Below are 22,291 nucleotides of genomic sequence, written 5' to 3'. Positions count from 1 at the left end.
TAGGGTATATGTTTAAGATTTTGGTGACAGGTCAAAATTGTAAGTGAGTTAATATGAAAAGTAGAATATAATAGTCAAGAAAATATATTCTCACCACTTCTTAGCATGAATCTCCCGTTTTTATTGCTTCTTTTTCATATGGTAGTCAACAATCAGTAAACTTTTTCACTAAAAATGAATCTGCTCTATCTATGAAAGGTACTAAGAAATTTCATAACCATACTGAATTAACTTAAAATTTTATACACAGTTGAAGACATAGGTTTTTTATCTGATGTTCTTAATGATCTGCCCACATATACTCTCAGCCCCACTTTAAATTCCCTAGCTATCATGGAAACCCACTACAGAATCTGACATCTTCTGGTTCAGCTCCCTTTCCCTCTATTTCTCTGCCTGGGAGGTCTGGCATCACGACAAACTGACTGGGGGGACTGGACAGACTGCATTTAATATCTGCAAGAACAGCTTAGGATGAGAAGCTGAGGAATGGGACTAAACACTCCTAGAGTAATTCTGAGTTACAGTCTCTACTAATCCTCAGAGAGTACCCAGCAGGACTAAGCTCCAGTTGCTTATTAAGATGATCTGCTGACCTAGGCAACCATTAACACTCTTTCTCCTTCCTTACCCCAATTTCCCTACTCCCTGACTCATGCTTCCTGGAATAGCGTGTGTGTATATTTATCTTCAACTCCTTGTTTAAAAGTCTGCTTTTTTGAGGCAAAGGAGCTTGAACTAAGACAGGTATACAACATGCTCACAGGAAAATGGAAGGTGGTCAAGAAACTTTTTGATGGTTTCACTACAAAGCCGCTCTCTTCAGTCCCTCAGTGATGTTCACAGGAAGTTGTTATCCTTACACATTCAAGGGAGAAGCTCTATAATCCGGGAACAAAAAGGCACTGTCAACTGTAACACAAAGACTGTCTTCCTTCAGTGAGATGCTCGGGAAATAAAAATGTGCTCTTAATATATAAGAAGTTAAGCATCGAGGGCAAAGATCAGCATGTAATAAGTATATAATAAATCTTCCAAAAATTATGTTGAGCAAAACATATTTTTGTTTTTAGATGGAAATTTGTTCCTTACAAATCTGACAACTTTCATCTGAAAAATGTTTAAAGTATTACTATTTCAAGAGTTTTAGCTTCTGCTTATACTTGAAAATCATTTTTCCATTCAAATGCACATCTACTTCATTTTATATGTCATTAGACTCATGTCACTTAACTGGCAGCCCCAAAGTCCCATTGTGGACACAGGCATTGACTCAATCCTCCTGTTTGCTGACTCTGTATTTTTCCTGTAATATCACACTCATCTTTCAAAAGAATGAACCATGAATCTTCCTATTTTCCTAGTAACTTTCATCTGATAAGCGGTATAATAAAATATTCCAATGAGATGGACATTTTAGCTTTCAATACCTTGGTGGACAATAAGAAGGCAGAGAGAGGGGAAGTCCCACTGGAGTGAGCTGCTGCACTAGAGCACTCTGTCCGTTGAGAATCAGAGAGAGCAAAACCTCATCTTTAATTAAAATTTGCAAAATCAGACTGTACAAAACCTACATTTTTTTCCTTTCTTACTTCCAATCACCTTTGTTGTTCTCAGCACTTACCACCATCTGGCCAAGCCAGCTTGTGCCACATTTCCTGACTGCATGGTAATTTCTTTTTATACTAGAAGAGCTTGTTGACAACAAAATATGAGACTGGAACCTATCCAGAAATACTGCACTTACAAAATTAAATTAATTAAATATGAATAACAAATATAAATGACTCAAACATCAGGCTGCCACGGGGCCAGGAACTCTACATCAAGGTTATACAGTAAAAGCCTTCAGTGTGTATCAGAAAACTTAAAAATGTATATGCAAATATATTCAAAGACAAAACAATTTCAAAATCCAAAACACTTCTCGTCTCAAGCATTTCGGATAAGGGACATTCAACCTGTAGCAGTCATTTCAGATTTGTATCTTTGGCTGGCATTGAATTTCACGAACTTAGAATACTTATCTTATCCCCAAATACATTTTAAATAGCCAGCTCTGGCCATTCTGAGTATTCTACGTACTCTGCAGTAATCTATGTTGACAAACAAATCATTTACCTGGCTAAGTCTTAGCTTACCTGCCAACACAGTCAAGAAACAGAAGGGAGGGTGGTAACTCAGCGGTAGAACAAGGACTTAGCAGATGCAAGGCCCTGGGTTCAATGGATAGTGCGCACACATACAAAAAAGAATTAAACAAATACTAACTACTCTGCTTACTTAACAGTAGGGTTATGAAGATCTAAAGGAAGAATAAGAAGAGGAGATGAAGCTGACATTACTCTGAAGAGAGAGTGGATTAAAAGAAGAGGGATGAATGTCCAAAACAAGCTTCTTCTCCCATAAGTTTATCACTAGACACACACTAAAACTCTTAAAATTCTCAATTTCCATCTCTTTGCTAGTGATTTCCTGTGACCCTAGAGCAGTGATAGTGAACCTTTTAGAGCTTTCAATAATAACAGCCAGCCAGCTGTGGCACACATGCCACTGGTTCACAACCAGTGCCCCAGAGTGAGCCTCAATCTGGTATCTTCTATCTGTATATAACATGGACTAATTTTTAGAACTTACCAAAATGCTGCATACTGTAAATTCCTTTTTTAAAAACAAGATGGTAATAAGCACACACAGAATGTATTCTGGCTGAAATAATAATGTAGCAATGGTCCATTTATCAATGGCCATAGATAAAATCTCTTAGGAGGAAAATGGAAAAATCACTTGAACATAGAACAGATCACAATGAGAACATCTTAAAGAGTTTCCATGAATCTTCATCTATCACTCCTCTCTTTGTTTTGACACGTGAAATAGTTTAGTGGTCTGTCAGATGCTTTATAATAATACCTACTCTCATGCAGTAGGAAAGCTTTTTCCTATTTACTTTATGCTCTTTCTCCCGCAAATAAAGAATGATCTATTCATCTTCATGCTTGAAATTATTAAGTAATCATTAAGGATTCAAAAAAATGTCTCTTAATTTTAAAAGTTAAATGTAGGGGCTGGGGATTTAGCTCAGTGGTTCCGGTGCCTGCCTCGCAAATACAAGGACCTGAGTTTGATCCCCGGCACCAAAAAAAAAAAGTTAAATGTAGGATTTCTTAGAACTTAGAACTCCTCTGTTCAAAAGGGTAGAGAATGAGAAAGTAAGGGCTAGGATATAAAGAAAAACAAAAACAAATTAGCATATAAATAAAAGCAATTTAGGCCAACAAAAATATATAGAGCCTAGAAAAAATATTTCAAAAAGAAAAATATCTTTCTTTAAGAGGTGATATTAATTAGGTCAAGGAAATAGAAATAAAGAAGTCTAGGAAAATATAGCATGATAACATTATATAAGGGAATGGTGAGGATAACATCACTTATTATTTCTCCATATGATCTGACCAAGAATATTCTTTGGTAAAAAGCAGAATTCAAAATATTTCACATTTCAGGTTCATGTCCAATTCAACATGAAAATGAAATTTGTAAAGAGAAATTTCAACTTCTAAAAATTATTATGGTTGGGTTAGAATACTAGAAAGCAATGCCTATCTTCTTTTTCATGTAAAAGGGAAGAGTTAAATTCTACAATGTAACACATAATTAAAAATACAGTCCCCAAGAAAATTACTTTGAAACTATGAAAAAAGTAATTACTTACCTTCAACTGAAAATGACAAATTATTCAGCTCTAGTTAAGAGATTTAAAATATGAGTGTCTGAAATTATGTACATTGAATAACCAACAGTTTCTCAGCCTATCATGTTATATACACATCTAGTCCTCTAAAATGCTGCCAGTGCCTTCAGGGAGATGACTATCTTGCAACCAGTAGACAGTCTACTCTCAGCTATCATTTATTTTATTCTTATTTTCTAGGGGTTTTTTTTGTACTGGGGATCCAACTCGGGACCGTGCGCTTGCAAGGCAGGCCAAGGAACCACTGATCTAAATCCTCAGCCCCTCTATTTTCTAAATTTAATACTCAAATGTCAGCAAAAGCTCTATGACCATATTACTTAGCATGTTTAATCTGTGATGATCAAAGCATTATTCATGACTATCATGTATCTTAGGGAATATGAAGATTCTTTATTACCCGATCTCTGTGAAAAGATGGGGGATTTAGCGAAATGAATACTTTATTAAAATTTGAAAAGCTTAATCAGCATGATTTACTCTAGCTATAGAAAAATGGATTATGATAATCATTTCAACTAGAAATAAACCAGCATTGGCCACTACCCATCAAATAAGAGTTGGCTCTGTTTGTGATACCTATTCAAAAGAACTACAAACAGGTACAAACAAAGTCTTCATTTTCTATGCTTTAAACACATCAAGTTTAAAAGGTTAGTAAAGGGTAGAACAAACAAAACTTTTCAGAACTAGAACCCATTCAGGGTTTATTACTGCACTGCACTACTTGAAAGCTTGGTGCAGCCTTGTTACAATACCGCACTCTGACCACACTGAGGGAAGGGACAACATCTCAGAGCAGCACCAAATCCTGGAGAAGCAACCAATGTGCTGGGTACTGGGCACTACACCAATTGATGGGTCTGAGCAGAACTGACAAAAGGGGAAATGGAAGGAAATGACAGATGGAAGGCGGAAAGGGCAAACAATTAAAAAAAAAAAAAAAACCAGAAAGTTACACTTTGAAAAGATTATAACTAATGTCAAATTCACAAAGAGTGTGGAGATACAGTTTCTTAACAAATCCTGATATAATCTAATGGGACACAGGGTCCTCATCTTTATTTTTAAAAATTATCTTAACCAATTTGCTCTTCCATCATTAAATAATCGGATCAAGTAATTTCAAAAGAAAATATCAAATCTCAAATGCAAATGTTTTGCCTGGGAAAATTAAATTTATACAATTTCTTATTTCCTAAAGAGTAATTTCAATCAATAGGTAGAGAAAGAAAACATTTCTAAGACTTAGAATTGTCATCCTGATCAGTTTCTTAGAAAACTCATGTCATGCTCTAAACCATTCTTTTATTTGGATCTACAATCTATTCTGCAGAGAAAAGCAGCACTGTATTGCTCTTATCAGTTTTAAATTCTGTATCTAAGTCTGAGTTTATTCAGTGGGTGTCTTTCCACAGGTCTATACAGAGTGAGGATGAGAACTGGATCTACATTAGTAACTGCTGTATAACTGACAGAAAACAGACTGAAAAAGAGTAGAGGTCCCTCTAAGTAACCCTACTCAACCCTCAAAACACACACACACACACACACACACACACACACACACACACACACACACACAACTTGGGGACTGCAATGAAAACCAGTAAACATGACACTTTTCTATCATTTTGACCTCTTCCAATATCCTTTCTACTGTAATGTGGTTTAATAATCATACTTCTATTAGCATTCTTATCACACTGCAGGTTAATAGCCCACAAGGAAGTGAACATGTTATTTATATGGCCATTATCTTTGACAATGCCAAGTGGTTTCTTTTTATAGTACTTTCTAACCAGCATTAAGAAAATATTTATAAAACTAATAGGTCAGAATCAAGAAAGTACTGGATGGCATAAAAGAGAAATTATATGAAACAAAGCCAATAATACCCAACATAATAAATCACCCCTTTATAGTTACGAAGTTATCAAACTTTCTTCCAAAAGGAGGCTCCTCTATACATTTAGTAGCAACAAATCACCAAGAGTCCTACCCCTTTCTCCATGTAAAATAACCCCTTCACAATCTCTTCAGTAAAATGCCAGAAAGAAATACATACATGATGGTGTTAATGCCTGAGAGCTGTTGGAACATTTGTAGGCCACAACCCACAATTAAAGCTCGGCGAGTTGGGGGATAAGTCAGCATTCTGCAGATCACAGGTCCAGCTTTTTTAAAAAAGAAAGAAAAAAAAAGGACACAACTATTATTTTTAGCTCTCATCGTAATTATTCCCATTAAAACATAGTACCCCAAATCTTGTGGAATCAACATGACTGGGCATTTTAAAGCAGAATACATAGACTTCTACAGAAAACTGAGTGCAACATATTATATGTGAAACAGACTTAGTTTTGTTTTGTTTTTTTTTAAATTTAAACTGCAAAAGTAGTGAGAGAGAATTCAAATTAAAGCAGTATTTATGGATACTAGGAAGAATTATATAACTAGAATTATCAGAACTATTCTTCCTCAAACCCCTACCGGCTGTATTTATTAATCACTCTGTTGTTTCACCATCTTTGCAATTAAATATTATTTAAAATTTATCCATGTGGGACTTAAAAAATCACTACCAAATATCTCTGGCTACAAAGTTGCTTTAAATCAACAAAAAGAATGCATTTATTACAAACAAACAAGGAACAAAACTTCACTCTGTTTGACTAAAGCTATGGAATTTGGGTATCACATCAGACTCGTGATGTCTACACTGGATATAATGAATATGTCACTAAAAAATATAGAAAAACAGTTAAAGTCAATTTGGTTTTACACACACACACACTCACACACACTCACTCACAGGGTAGGTCTAAATTTCAACTAGTACTCAAAGAAGCATTCAATGGTCATTTTAAAATATAAAGCACTTCTGGGCCGGGGATTTAGTGCAGTGGCACCTCACCTGCCTTGCAAGCGCAAGGTCCTGAGTTCGATCCCTAGTACCAGAAAAAAAAATATACAAAGCACTTTTGAAAATGGTCCAGATCCCTTAGTAATTACACTGAAACTCTAGATTTGACCTGGAGAGCTATGGATCTAATCAACGGAGGCCTCAAGTGCGACAATTCCCTTTACCAATGCCGGCTGTCAGGACATAATTACTGAAAATGGCCCTTCTGTTTTCAGAAGGGTTCCACACTTAGAATGTCAGCTTAGTTATAACAGGCATAGCACATGGGGCAAGGGTTTGTTCCCAAGATCTGTGCTGTTCCTGCTGTCAGATCAGAGGGCTGTAGCCAAGAGGGTGCCAGCTGGTTGGTTAGAGGCTATGCTTTGTTATTAACTGCAAACTAAGACAAGTAAATTAAAACCCAAGGAAGTCTCACTCTTTAAAGAATCTTCCAGAAATCTCATATGTCAGTTTACAGAAATGGAACAGAAAATGCTAATGTCTCAGCCACAAATGTGAAAATGGGATGTCAAGCCAGGACATTAATTAGAACTGAGAATTTTCTACCTCTACTTGCTTGGTATGATTACGCTCACAAAACTTGACTTACTGGGAAAAAAAAATTGTCTCTCATTGGCAAAGGTTAAATTTAGAGAATCACTGACAGCCATTCAAAGCTAAATAAATGGCAACCCATTTAGAAGGTAGGCTGAGAGAATTATACACAGCAAATCGCCTTAGAGTCAAGCAAGTTTTATTAAAGCCATATAGATCAGAAAGGCTGTGTGAAAGCAGAGAAAGTGAGAGTTCTCTGTGACAAGGTTGAAGTCTATCTCTATCAGTTTCCTGATAGGCAGGGCAGGCTCATGCAAATAGTTACCTCTAAGTGAGCCACAAAAGACAGAACACAAAAAAAATCACAAAATCATGTACCATTTCTCCAAAATATAGAGACTTTCAAATTAAAAAGTCACCATTTACTTTGAGTACTATAGAAAAAATTTTAAATGATAACCAAAGTAAACTCTGTCTTAGCTGTCAGTGATGTGCAGAGATGAGACACTGCCCCTTATAACTGCAGGAGACTTAATATAATCTGTGGACATCCCTATCTACTCACTCGTTAAACTGTTTTATGAACTGGCAAATAGGTTAGAGCAAGGAATTATGGAGGACACAAAAAAATTTGACAGATTAGGATCAGAGTTTGACTTGTCTTTATATGAAAATATAAGCTAACATATAAACACTATATATTTAGTATTTTCCAGTTTTTAAAAATCTGAAGGGTTTCCCCCCTATTTTCTCTTATTTGGACTTCTTGTGAACAATAAACAACAGTAGTTCCTTTGTCAGACTGATTCTTTTTAATGGATAAATTTTGGTCAGAGCAGCACATATGATTATGTATAAACAAAATTATAGAATTCCTTTCATTAAAATTATAAATCTAGCTTTATACAGCAGCAAAATTGACATAACAAATGAAAACTACCATGAGGCAGAAAAAAATTAATTAGCTGAATGTTCTTAACTAAAAAAACTTAAAATGACAAGCTCTACTTATTTCTGTTGCTTTTGCAATTAAAAGCAATTTCTTTATAAAATCATTCCATACTTAATTTTCTTTCAAATATTTGTGAGTTTGAAATAGAAATTTCCACACAATAAAAAATAAAACCCTCTAACCAACTAATGCAATCTAGAAACGAAATACCCAAAATAGACAAATAGTAAAACAATAGATTCAAGAAACCAAAAGGGGTTCATCTTTTCCTCCTTTCTAAACCCTCATTATTACCATGTTGCTAAGTCACCTTCACAAGGTTTTCCAAGTGTTGCAGGGGCTCTAGCAGCAGGAATAAAAGAGAAAGCCTACCAAGGAGCTATTTCCACTGATGGCTTGTATGAGTTGAGCTTAATGGCTGTTTGAGGATTCTTGCATCTATAATTTTGCTTACAATTAATAAAAAAGTTAGGACCAAACTTGATACAATTAAAACTTTGCTACAACCAAGTTTGTATGAAATTTCAGCTCTAGCTCTTGAGTTCAATTTCCATCTAAGATGGAGATCAGACAAAAACAGTAACAGTAGTGCTCATGATACTAGATAACACCTAATGAAGGATTGTGACCCCCAAATTAAGGAAACAAATGGAGCAAACCACACAATGGTCCCAGCTGAATGCCTCAAACAAGTTTCCGTGCTGCAGCACAAGAAGGGGAAGCAGAAGGACCTGGTGGTCTTGAACTAAAGAGATGTAGCTCACAATGCAGAGATAGCATGGGGGCTGAAGTTCACAGGGCAGAGAAGGAAGAACAAAGATTCAGGGAGAGACTGAGAACTCAGGGGCTAAACTACCTATCACCTGATGCCAGTGATAAGCCTTGCAGGGGAAAGAGCCCTATAAAGAATCAGAGAAATAATTTCTAAGAGCTCATATAGGGTTGGGAAGAGAGCTGTTCCTACCAACTAAAGTGGAAAATCTGAAGCATAAGGAAGAGTATTCAGAAGGAATTTACCTTAGCAATGGTGCAAATTCTAGATTAAACACCGTTTAACCCTGTTATAATAACTATAACAAAGATTAGAATGAAGCTCAATTAAAATTCATAGCACCCAGCGTCTTACAATGAAAATTATCAGGTCTGTAAAAGACAGGAAGATACAACTGTAACAAGAGAAATCAATTCATCAAGAAGAAATATAAATCCTAAATGTTTATGCATTACTAAGATCTTTAAAATATATGTTAAAAAATGCAACTGCAAACAGAAACAGATCCACAATTATACCCTAATATTGTTATCACTGTTTATTCAATAACTTGGAGAGAACAAGAAGTCTGAAAATCAGCAATGATGTAGAAGACTTCAACAACACGGCCAACAAATTTGACCTAGTAACTGATATTTAAACAGTACTTCCCTAAATAACAGCAGGATACACAATCCTACACAGTAAATGTTAGTTTAATGTGTAGAAACATTTACACCTAAGAATGATTAAATTCTGAACTGTAAAACTAGTCTCAATTAACAAAAAAGAATTGAAGTCCTACAAAGACTGTTCTTCAGCCATAATGACATTAACATAGAAGTTAACAGGTGGAAGGCAGAAATAAAACAGTTCTAAGGATCAAAGAAATAATGAAAAATAGAAAGACTAAGAAAGAATATGAACATACAGCATATAAAAATTTGGGCTGGACATAATGATGCACAGCTGTAATCTCAGCTACGTGGCTGCTGAGGCTGCAGGACTATACATTCAAGGCCAGATTAGGAAACTGAGCAAAGACTCTTGACTAAAAAATTTAAAAATAAATAAATAAATAAAGGTTGGTGATGTGGCTCAATGGCAGTTGCACTGGTAGTTCAATCACCAGTACTGGCAAGAAGATATTTGGGGGGATTAGAGCTAAACAAAATAGAGGAAAACTATATAGCCATAACCTCAACTTTGACCTGAAAAAACCAGAAAATGATAAGCAAATGAGTCCAAAGTATGTACAAGCTAAGAATATTGTAATAATAAAGAACAAAATCCATGATTAGAAAAGGAAGAGAGGTTAGAAAAACTGCCCAAAAGCTGGTTCCTTGATGATAAGATCAATAAAACTGATATGCTTCCAATCAGACTGTAATCAGAAGGATAACAGCCCCTCCAAATATATGCACATCATAGTTCTGGGAACCTGTGAAAGTTACCTTAAGAAGACAAAAATAAAGGACTTTTAAATATAATTCAAGATTTGAGATGGACAAATTACCCTGGATAAACTGGGTTAGCCCTAAACGCAATCCCACACATCCTTGTAAGACAGTAGCAGGTCCAGACAGAACAGAAGAGGGAAAATGCAGAGAACACTGATGTGGTCATAATCCAAGGAACTCTGGCTGCCTCAAAGCTGGAAAAGTCGGGAAGAAATCATCCCCTGGCACTTTTGGAAGTGTATGGGCCTGGTGACAACTTGCTTTCCACCCAGTGAAGCTGCTGCTGAACTTTTATTTACCAAAAATACTAGAAAGAAAATTTCTACTTTTTAAACTGCCAAATTTGTAGTAATTTGGTACAGCAGCTTAAAGGAAACAGATCAGAATGAACACTATCAGGTATAAGACAGCTGAACTAAAAGACATAACAAAAATAAAAAAGAAGAATAAATGTCACAAGTGCAATTGACAAATTCTGTAAAATAAAGAATCTTGCAAAGCTCACTCATGAAAAATAGCCTGAGCAGCCAGGCCTACAAGCTACTAAAATACTGAATTTGTTTAAGGAAGGAAAAAAAACCTTTTCCCCAAATAAAACTCCAAGTCCAAACATCTTGACAGTGAACAGTTTTGCTGTGGGAAAAGGGATTACAAAGGACAACAAGAAAAGTTTTTGGGAGGCAAGAATATGTTTAATCTCTTGATTATGCTGATGACTGGAGTTTGTAGTTTTGTTAGAACAGTCAAACCCTCATGTCTACATACCCCACACAGAGTATATTCAAGGTAAGTGCTCCAGGTATGATAGGTAAATGGACTGGGGAATACCCAGAGAGGCGGGAGAAAAGGCAGAAGAGGAACACGGTGTTTGGAGGACATGGAATGTTTACAGTGAGTGTCATGACAATATGACTGATGGCCAATTAGAAATGAGTAGAGAGAACCTCCTGGCAACTGGGAGTGCCTACAGCCAGTATGGGCCATTTTCCTAGTAGACATGAGGGTTTGACTGTTCTAACAAAACTACATACACAGCATTATGAAAGCAGGCTTAGGGAAAGCCCCGAAACAACATGCCAGTTAAATGACCTACAAAATGAAATATGCATGTAAATTTCCCATCCCAGACTAGTTCTAACTCTGTATTTTATATATACTTTCAAAGTAACTTAAGAACTGTGGCTTTTGACCATCTGCGTTCTCTCTTCCTACTTCCTATATCTAATAAATTATCGAATTCAATTAGACTCAATGTGTATTACTCTTGCTCTGCATCTGTCCCACCTCTGGAACATCTTCACTACCAGGACTCATGCCTCTCCACAGCGAGGTAGTGCATGGCAGTAGAAAGCACCCACAGGAACGAGTGTTGACTCTGAGCCCCTCTAAGACTCTTATCTCCACTGGAATTAGTCGTAGTACTATCCATCGTGAGGATTACTGAAAACAAAGTTACTGGTGCACATTATGAATTAAATAACAAGTTTCATATTTGAATTCTACATCTCCAATGTCTCCCAGATCCAAACCATCCCCTCCACATTGCCACTACCCTGTCTAATAAAGCACAGAGCAGATCAGTAAGAGGTACACTGCTGCCCCATCCTACTTTTCAAGATTTGACACTATTTATCTTCCAGGTAGGCTATGTTTCATGTTTTACTCAAACAAGCCCCATATTTTTATAATTCTGTCCCCTACAATGTTGCTTCTGCTTGGGTTTCTATACTTCTGATTTTGGGTGGTTGCTCATTTCCTTTGCTGTCATCCCTGGCTATTTTTTAAATTATGTACCTGATTTTTCTTCCAAACTGGATTAAGTTGGCTTATGTCTGTTCCTATTTTATAATTTTTCTTTCCACTGCACTTAGTGCTGGGTCATGCTAATATAAGACATTAAGTAAGTATTTGCTTAATAAATGTAAGAAAGATGGGCCAGGGATTTAGCTCAGTGGTTCTGCCACCTGCTTCACAAGCACAAGGTCCCAAGTTCGATCCCTGGTACCTCCCCCAAAATAAATAAATAAATAAATATATGAGAAAGAAAACAAAGGAAAGGAAAGAGGGAGAAAGAAACACCACAGCAAATATGCATATTGAAAACTCATGGATAAAGCAATCTAAGCACATTCCAAGTTGTTAAACAATGTTGTGATTAATTATAAACTAGCACTAAGATCCTGAGCACACCCATGCTGTTTTCTTCTTCAATATGCAACAGATGATGTTTGTGATTACAAGCTGGTGCTTGGCACATGTTCTATTTGGAAGAAGAGAGTACTGCTATTGATAAATTCCACCCCATGTGGCTCTATCGTTCCTTCACAGTCTGGCACTTATGCCAATACATTCTGAAATCCTCCAAGGCGATCCATTTGCCAAGATGCTGGGATGAGTGCCTGTCTACCGAAGCATGCCTGTGAGTTGATCATGATACATTCAGGTATGTGTGAAATGACTATGTTAATCCAGTCATAATTATTCCAGGGTGCTAAAGTAAGGACTACACGCAGATGATGATGGGGGTTAGTAATACTGAAATACTATTTTTCAAAAGCCTTACTTTGTTGATATCAACAATTCTTCCCTAATTCTAAAATGTCCTTCATCAAAAGGTAACAACATAAATGAAGCAGTAAAATAATTCATTCTGCAGCCCAACAATTCTCCAGTGAGAAAAATGCAACTTGGTAACAGCCATTAAGGGTCTACTGTGAAACAAATTATTTTAACGTATGAAGAATTATTTCTACAGAAAGTCTTGGGGCCTCTGAGCTGTGTACAGCAGTGAGGAGCCCAAGAGCCCCAGGCAGCTAGGCTCCTGATGACCCACACCACCCCAGCATCCTGGGCCTCCAAGCTGAAGACCAGTGAGGAGACCCAGAGCCACGTGGAGGAACACTGCTGCCCCACCCCAGGGGCTCTGCAACATCAACCCAACACCCTCCCACAACCTCTGGCCTCCTGGATCCATACCACAGAGGCACAGGGGGTCATAAAAGCCATTGTACGGAGCTCCAGGAAATAGAGCAGAAGTGAACAGGAGAAAGAGGGACTCTCTTAGGCTTGTGATGAAAACTGGAAAAGCAAAGGGAATCTCTACAATAAAGGCACACCAGACCACCGCAGCTGCTAAGTTGGAAGGATCACCACTTCCCATCAAAACGTGCACTATTTTCAGGGGAAGAGCAGCTGGAACCTGCACTAGAACCTCACAGGATTTAAACCTGCGAGAGGTCAGGGAGTTCAACTTGTGCCTTGGAGCCAGAAATCAGCCTGAATCTCGGGGATCTGCTACTGGCTTGCTGAGCCTAATTTAGATCTGCACACTGCTGCCCACATTTTCTAATGTGACAGCAAGAAACATACCCAGGAGACCCTTCATTTTTAGTTTTCCTTTAAAAACTTTTTCTTTTCCTCTTATTTTTGATTTTTATTTTTTCCCCACTCTTTTCAAAGTCTTCTTTTTCTTTTTTCTCTTTCCCACTCAATCTCTTGATCTCCCAAATGTTCCTCATTTCCCCTTTTGTTCCTCTTTCTACCCCAATTTGGACTGCTTCTTTCTTTTCTTTTTTTTCCTTTTATCGATTGTCATTAGTTTCAAAGGAAAGTGAGTACAGTTTCTAGCTTCCCTATTGCTGATAGGTTGATCTATTCTTGTCCTTGTTATTTCAATGTTTATTCCCCTCGTCTTCAACAGTTTACTAGATTTTGCATCACCTCCCTGTGTCCTCTGCCTTAACATCTAACATTCTCCTATCCATCTACCTATCTATCCCTCTCTTCCCAACTCCTTCTAAATCCACATGCTGAAGGGTAAAGTTGCTATACTGAAGAGTTTATTAACTATAAGCATATTTTGGACTGGTCCTCGACTTTTATTCACACCATTAAAAATGATAGATTAATAAGTACTACATAATGTCATTTTTCTAAGCTGTGCTTGACGCTATTGTGTTGCTGACTATTATCACTTGGGCTAAGGTGTTGTGACTAATCTAATCAGTTGTCCTTCATGGCATTATGAAAATGAGAGTGTCTCAGTCATTAGAGACACAATACCTACAGACCAGCTATATCATGAAGATCGAAGTTATTAACCCAGAAGTTAAAACAAGGATAGTACCAATAACAAAAATACAAATGAGAAAACATTTAAGCAAGGCACAAACACAGACTTCCAGCTCACTAAAGGAATTTTTTAGGGGAAATGAGGTGGAAAACTCTGATAATCAACCTCCTGAACACCCAGAACTCATAGCACAGGAACTAACAAAAGAGATGAATGAGGTTCTAGAAAAATTCAAAACAGAAATAACTTCCAGGATAACTACAGAGATGGAGAGCAGAATGAAAGACTTGATTAGAGACTCTAGAACAGAAATAGATTAAAAGCTACATGAGCTCAGTACTATGATAGAAGCAGTGAATGCCCACCATAGTAAAGAAATGGAAAGCATGAAAACACAACATAGGAAAGAAATGGAATCCAAGAAACAGTTTCAAATAGATATCCAGGAGATTAAAAAATACTACTGAAAATACACAAACAGACCTACCCAAACTGCAGACAGAATATCAGATATACAAAGACAGAATGGCAGCAAGTGACCATGAAAACAGAGACCTCTTCAAAATAGTAAAAGACCATGGGAAATCAATCCAACAGCTCCTAGATGATACAAAGAAGAATCATATAAAACTGATAGTCCATGAAAAAGCAGTAGAAAGTACAAATGACATTTCAAAAACCCTGTTCAACAAATTAATAACAGAAAATTTCCCAATGAGAGGGAAAGAATTTGACAGACAGGTAAGTGAGGCAAGTAGGACTCGAAATAGCCATGATAAAAAAAAAAAAAAAACACACACACAAAAAAACACAAAAAAACTGCATTTAAACATGTTATACTCAAGATCATAGAAATCCAAGGGAAGAACAAAATACTGCAAGCAGTTAGAAAAAAGAAACAAATCACATGCAAAGAAAAGCCCATCAGAATCACAGATTTTTCAATACAAACCCTCCAGTCAAGGAGAGCCTTGACTGAGGTACTTCAAGTTTAAAAGAAAACAAACTCTAACCTAGACTGTCTTTCAAAATTGATGAATAAATAAGATACTTCCATGACAAAGAACACCTGAGAAACATCATGAATACCAAACCAGCAGTCCAAATTAATTCTAAACAATATCCTAGAAAAAGACAATGTAAGTCACAGTTCCGTGAGGCCCAACAGAGCAAATCCATGAGGCAAGGCAAGAAATTAAAGGCAGAGGGGGTAAAATTTAAAGGGCCAACAATAGGACAATAACATGACAATGATAGGTCAATACATATCAGTTATAATCATCAATGATAATGGCCTCAATTCACCAATCAAAAGAAACAGACTGGCAGAATGGATTAAGAAGCAAAACACAACAATTTGCTGTATACAAGAAATGAACCTAATTCAAAAAAGAAACTCACAGACTGAAAGTAAAAGGATGCAAAACAGCTCTCCATGTGACAGGAACCTGCAAAAAAGCATAGCTATCTCATTTGCAGACAAAGTAAATTTTGAACCAAAATTAAGAGAAACAAAGAAGGTCAAAACATCCTTGTAAAGGGAACAATGAAGAGATGACAGTCGTAAATATAAATACACCAAATATTAATGCCCTCACTATACAAAACACATATTGAGGGACATGAAAAACCAAATAAGCACTATTATGATTGCAGTGGGGGACCTCAATACCCCACTTTCACAAATAGATCATCTAGACAAAAAAAATCAACAACGAAATACTAGAACTGAACCAAGCTTCTGAACAAATGGACTTAATAGATGTCTACAGTGTTCCACCCCACAAAATCAGAATATACATTCTTTTTGGTTACACACAAGTCGTTCTCCAAAACAGACCACATACTAGCTCATACAATATATTTAAGTAAATGCAACGGAACTGAAGTTATCCCATGTATATTACCAGAGAAAGATGAAATTAAACTGGTGATCAATAGTATAAGAAACCACAAGAACTTCACAAACACATGGAAAATGAACAACACTCTCCTGAGCAACCAATGGGTCAAAAGGAAATTCAAGAAGACATTACAATTTTTTAAAAAATAAATGATAATGCCCATACAGGAATACAGGAATCTATGGGATACAATGAAAGCAGTTTTATGTGGGAAATTCATAGCTGTGAATGCCCACACTAGGAAAACAGAGCAAGCTCAAATAAACAACCTAATGGTGAATTTAAAGCTCCTAGAAACAGAACAGAGACAAACCCAAAGTTCACACAAGGGAGAAAATTATAAAGATCAGAGTAGAAATCAATGCAATAGAGACTAAGTATGACACCAAAAAAGTCAACAAATTGAAGAGTTGTTTTTTCAAAAGCATAAGTAAAATTGATAAACCCTTAGGCAACATTATCAAAAAAGAAAAGGCTCAAAAACACGCAGTAAGAATGAAATAGGGGAAGTCACAACAGATCCAGCAGAAACTCAGAGGATCATCAATACCTACACTTTCAGAACCTATACTCTAATAAAGTGGAAAACAGAAGAAATGGACAGATTTCTAGATACATATGAATTACTGAAGTTAAAGTGTAAGACTTAAAGTCTCACTTCCATTCCACGGAGCATGAACAGCCAAAAAGGCCTCCACGATGCTGGGTCCTAACATCCATCGAGGCTCCTGGACCTCAACAGAGAAACGAGAAACCCAAGAGGGAACACACCAGGCTAGATGGTAAACAGACCTTTATTAGTTTGGCCAGATGGCACTCCCAGAGCCAGGTAGCTCAGAGAGGAAACTGCTCAGGGGCTGAGGTGCTTTTTATAAGGTTTTTCTAAGCAAAAAGTCAGGGAATTTACAGAACAAGGCTGCAAACACATTGCTTATCTCATGCAGGAAATGTTCTATGTCTCTGGCCTATTAGCATGGAGTCACTTTAGCTTATTCAAGTCTTACACAAAGATTTTAAAAAATCCTAAACACCCCAAATACAATCACTAAAATTGAAAATGTAATTAAAAATTTACCAACAAAGAAAAGCCCAGGTCCTGATAGATTCACTGATGAATTCTACAAAACATTTAGATAAGAACTATTGCCACTGCTCTTTAAACTCTTCAATGAAATTGAAAGGGAAGCAATACTTCCAAATTCTTTCCTGAAAGCAAGTGTTACTTTGATTCCAAAACTAGGAGAAGGGCCAGGGATTTAGCTCTGTGGTTCCGTGGTTCCGACTGCCTCCCAAGCTCAAGGACCTGAGTTCGATCCCAGTACCAAAAAACAAAACAAACAAACAAAAAAACAGGGGAAAACCCAACCAAAAAAGAGAACAAGAGAATTACATACAGGCCAATCTCCCTAATGAACATAGATGCAAAACTTCTCAACAAAATACTGGTAAACAGAATACAGAGGATCATCAGAAGATCATACATGCTGACCAAGTCAGATTTATTCCAGAGATGCAAGGATGGTTCAACATACATGAATCAATAAACATTAACAGAGTGAAAGACAAAAACCACATGATCATCTCAATAGATGCAGAAAAGCATTCAAAGAAATCAACACCCACTCATGATAAAAACCCTACAGAAAATTGGAATAGATGGGTTTTTCTCAACCTAATGAAGGCTATCTACGAAAAATCAACAGCCAATATCATACTAAATGGTCAAAAACTGAAAACTTCATGCTAAAATAGGAACAAGACAAGGATGTCCACTGTCACCACTACTATTCAATACAGTTCTGGAAACATTAGCCACAGCAATTAGACAAGAATAAGGAAACTGTCATTACTTGCTGATTACATGAAACTCTATGTACAAGATTCAAAAAACTCTGCCAAAAGACTTCTAGACTTAATTGACAAATTTAGTAGAGCAGCTAGATACAAGGTCAACACTCAAAAATCAATAGCCCTCCTGTACACAAATAACAGACTTACTGAGAGAGAAACTGTGGAAACAATTCCTTTAACAATAGCAGCCAAAGAAAAGAAATATCTAGGAATCAATCTAACATAGAAAGCAAAAACAACTTTACACTGAAAACTACAGCACTCTGAAAAGAGATCGAAGAGTGTATCAGAAAATGGAAAGACATCCCTTCCTCCTGGATAGGAAGAACAAACATAGTAAAAATGACCATACTTCCAAAACTGCTATACAGTTTCAATGCAATCCCAATTGAAATACCAGCAGCATACTTCACAGAACTTGAGAAAACAATTCAAAAATTCATTTACAACCAGAATAGATCTAGAATTGCAAATGCCACACTAGGCAACAGAGACATGGCAGACATGGTACCACAATCTCCAACTTGAAGCTACACTACAAAGCTACTGTGATAAAAACAGCATGGTACTGGCAAAGTAACAGACCCAAGGATCAATGGAACAGATTGGAAGATAATGAAACAACTCCAGATATACTCAGCTACCTCATCTTTGACAAAGGAGCCAACCACCCTCAGTGGAGGAAAGATAGCCCCTTTAAAAAACTATATTGGAAAAGGCTAGATTTCAATTCACCAAAGATTAAAACTAGACCCTTATCTTTCACCACGTACTAAAATCCAAGTGGATTAAAGATCTAAATATTAAAACAGAAACACTAAACTTGCTGGAAAATAAGTTAGGTAGAATTCTCAAAGACATTGGCATAGGAAAAAAACTTTACAAATACATCTTCAGTAGCATGAGAACTAACACAAAGAATCAACAACTAGGATCTCATCTTATTAAAAAGTGTTTGCACTGAAAGAGAAACCACCAAAAGAGCTAAGAGACAACCTACAATGTGGGAAAAAATTTTACCAGCTGTTCTTCAGACTAAGGTCTACTATCTAGAATATATAAAAAACTTAAAAAAAAAATCAGACACACCAAATATAAGAACTCGCTTCAAAAACAGGGTTCTGAAATGAACAGACACTTCTTGGACAAACAAGTAAAAGCAGCAAATAAACATAGGAAAAAATGTTCAACATCACTGGTCATCCCAGAGATGCAGATGAAAGCAACACTGAGATTCTACCTCACCCCAGAAAGAATGGCTGCTATCCAGAAATCAACCAAGCCAGACATGGTGGCGCATGCCCGTAATCCCAGCACTCTGGAGGCTGAGGCAGGAGAATCGCTGTGAGTTGAGACCAGCCTGGACTACATAATGAGTTCCATGTCAATCTCAACTACATAGTGAGACCCTGTCTCAAAAAAATCAACCAATAACAAATGCTGGCAGAGATGTGGGGAGAAAGGAACCCTTCTCCACTGTTGGTGGTGCAAATGATGCAACCACTATGGAAATCAATATGCAGATTCCTCAAAAAACTAAAAATAGAGGTCCCATTTGACTCATACCACAGAGACTTATGTAAACCCATGTTTACAGCATCACAGTTCGTAATAGCTAAAACTTGGAAACAGCCCAATTACCCACCAGCTGGAGACTGGATAAAGATGATGTGATTTTTCTATAAAATTGGAGTACTACTCTGCCATAAAGAATGAGAAACTAGAGACATTCATAGGTAAATGGATGCATATTAAGGCCATACACGTAAGTGAAATAAATAGGACATGCATGTATGTAAATAACCTTTCTCTCATATTGAGGCCATATACTTAAGTGAAAGAAATAGGACATACATGTAAATAACCTTTGTCTGGTGTGAAAAACTGAAAGTGTAAATAAGGTTCAAATTGTTTAACTGATAATGTGATATACGAAGAAAAGGGCTAAAGGAGTAGGGGAAACGGGAAGGGTAAGGAACAGGAAAGAAGAGAAAATAAAAAATATGAGAAAAGGAAAAACTGGAAACAAAATCTTTGTAAGTAGGGAAGGGTGGAAGGGGTGAAGGGATGGCAGGGGTATGGGGAAAAAATAAGAACTAAGATTTACCATGTAAAGGTACAAGATCCCAATGACGAATATAACTGTACTGTGTACCTAAAAAGTACCAATAAACTTAATGAGGAAAAAAAAGTCTTCCTTGTGCAAAGGAAGACTTTCCTTTTCTTAACCAAATGAGTAATTTTCTTATCTTATTCTTAACATTAAAACTTTTGATGGACCAAACAATTTTTATCTCAAAAAAAGACACTTTCACCTGATGACATTCTGAAAATATTTTCATATATGTCATCCTCAGTGATGTAATAAGTTATTTCACCTACCCATTTTTCAATCAATATTACAGGTTAGGAAGAAAAAATATATATATATTTTGCATCTTCTAAAGGCTGCACAACCAACCACAAAAAGTACTTAACAGCATGATTTCTACAAGTCAGGTAAATCAAGAGGTGCACCAACTCCACTATGGAGTGCCTGTGTAATGCAGAGCAAGTTCCTTAATCTCTTTGATTTCCACCAGCTTCATATGTGATGACATCTTTTCCACAGGCAGGTATATTGTGATAATGAAAGATGCCGCAGCATAACTAAAAAACTGATGCTATGAGTTACTGCAATGGGTCTCTAGCAACATTTCTCCATAGCTGAATACAACTCCAAAGTTTTAAATTAAAAATCTTTAATAAATCAATAGGTTTTATTTCTCCATAAGCAAATGTACAACCTTCATTTTAAAGATTCTATAAAATAAAGAGCTTCATTATTAAGATGATTTCACAGCCAGGCGTGGTGGAGCACGCCTGTAATCCCAGCACTCGGGAGGTGAGGCAGGAGGATCGCTGTGAGTTCGAGACCAGCCTGGGCTACATAGTGAGTTCCAGGTCAGACTCAACTACATAGTGAGACCCTGTCTCAAAAAAACCAAAAAAAAAAAAAAAAAAAAGAAGATTTCACACTTCCAATTCCTTTTACACAGTAGTTAACAGAAAGCTTTTATACAGATTACTAATAAACCACTAGGTGACAAATCAACAAGACATGTAGTACAGGCTCCATAACCACGGTTCTATCAAATTCAATTATATATATATTTTTTTAACTTTCAAACTACACATATAATTACTTATAAATAAGAATTATGCCATTTCCTTGCCTTCATTGTAGGTCTATGAAAACCTCCTAAGAAAAAGAGCATCCTATCTCTTACCACATTAAAATAGTTTGAGATATACTTCTAAACATAACCATTTAAGTAATTTGGAAAGTATTGTATATTCATGCAGATATTTGAATTTGTGTATATCTGAACAATATTCTAATACCACATTCCTATATACATTCAGGCACTCAATAAATAAGCACTATTGAGAATCAGGTGAAAACCTAATTATAATCATGCTGTGTTTGACTTTACACGTGATATTTACCATAAACAAAAAAGCCAAGAAGTTTAAAATCAGTCTAAATTAAATGCCCCAAGATCAAATGATGGGATCATAATCATAAAAAATCACTTCAACTGTCCCCCAGATTCTGAAGTATGACTTCTGCAAACTTATGAGTTTCCCTGAAATATAAAATCTTAGGAAAGAGTACCTTGTCAACACGATTTTCAGAAAATTGTAACTACAAAAAAATACTTAGGAATTCAAAATAAAAATGAACAAATATACAAGGCTTTAAATGTATTCTCTAATTCCAAAGCCATTGTTTTCCTGCCCCAGTTCTGTTTGCCTACTCTTCTATTATCTCCATCAAAAGGCAAAACCATGGTTTGGGGCCAGGAGTATACCTCAGCTATATAGTACTTGCCCAGCACGTGTGAAATGGAGTGCAAATGCTAGGATCAGTGCAAAAAAACAAAAAGTCCTACTGTGTCAGTCATTAAATATACTGTAAGAGATACAGATGTTCTGTAAAATTGGTGATGCTGGGCCGTGGATTTAGCTCAGTGGTTCAGCCACCTGCCTTGCAAGCGCAAAGACTTGAGTTCGATCCCCGGTACGCAAAAAAGAAAAAAAAAAA

The 22,291-nt window shown here is 36.5% G+C and overlaps 1 protein-coding gene across 1 annotated transcript in view; it reads right to left on the bottom strand.

Annotated features, from left to right (window-relative positions):
• The window catches only part of Slc2a13 (solute carrier family 2 member 13), a 271,310-nt gene that overhangs the window by 160,272 nt on the left and 88,747 nt on the right, over positions 1-22,291 (bottom strand). The window contains exon 5 of the mRNA XM_010615434.3: positions 5,823-5,931. Within this exon, the coding sequence (XP_010613736.2) occupies positions 5,823-5,931 (109 nt within the window). The remainder of the gene's footprint in view (positions 1-5,822; positions 5,932-22,291) is intronic.

This window comes from Fukomys damarensis, unplaced genomic scaffold, assembly GCF_012274545.1.
Source record: "Fukomys damarensis isolate Sample0158 unplaced genomic scaffold, DMR_v1.0_HiC HiC_scaffold_15, whole genome shotgun sequence".
NCBI lineage: Eukaryota > Metazoa > Chordata > Mammalia > Rodentia > Bathyergidae > Fukomys > Fukomys damarensis.
This window is presented reverse-complemented; position numbering and strand designations above follow the sequence as displayed.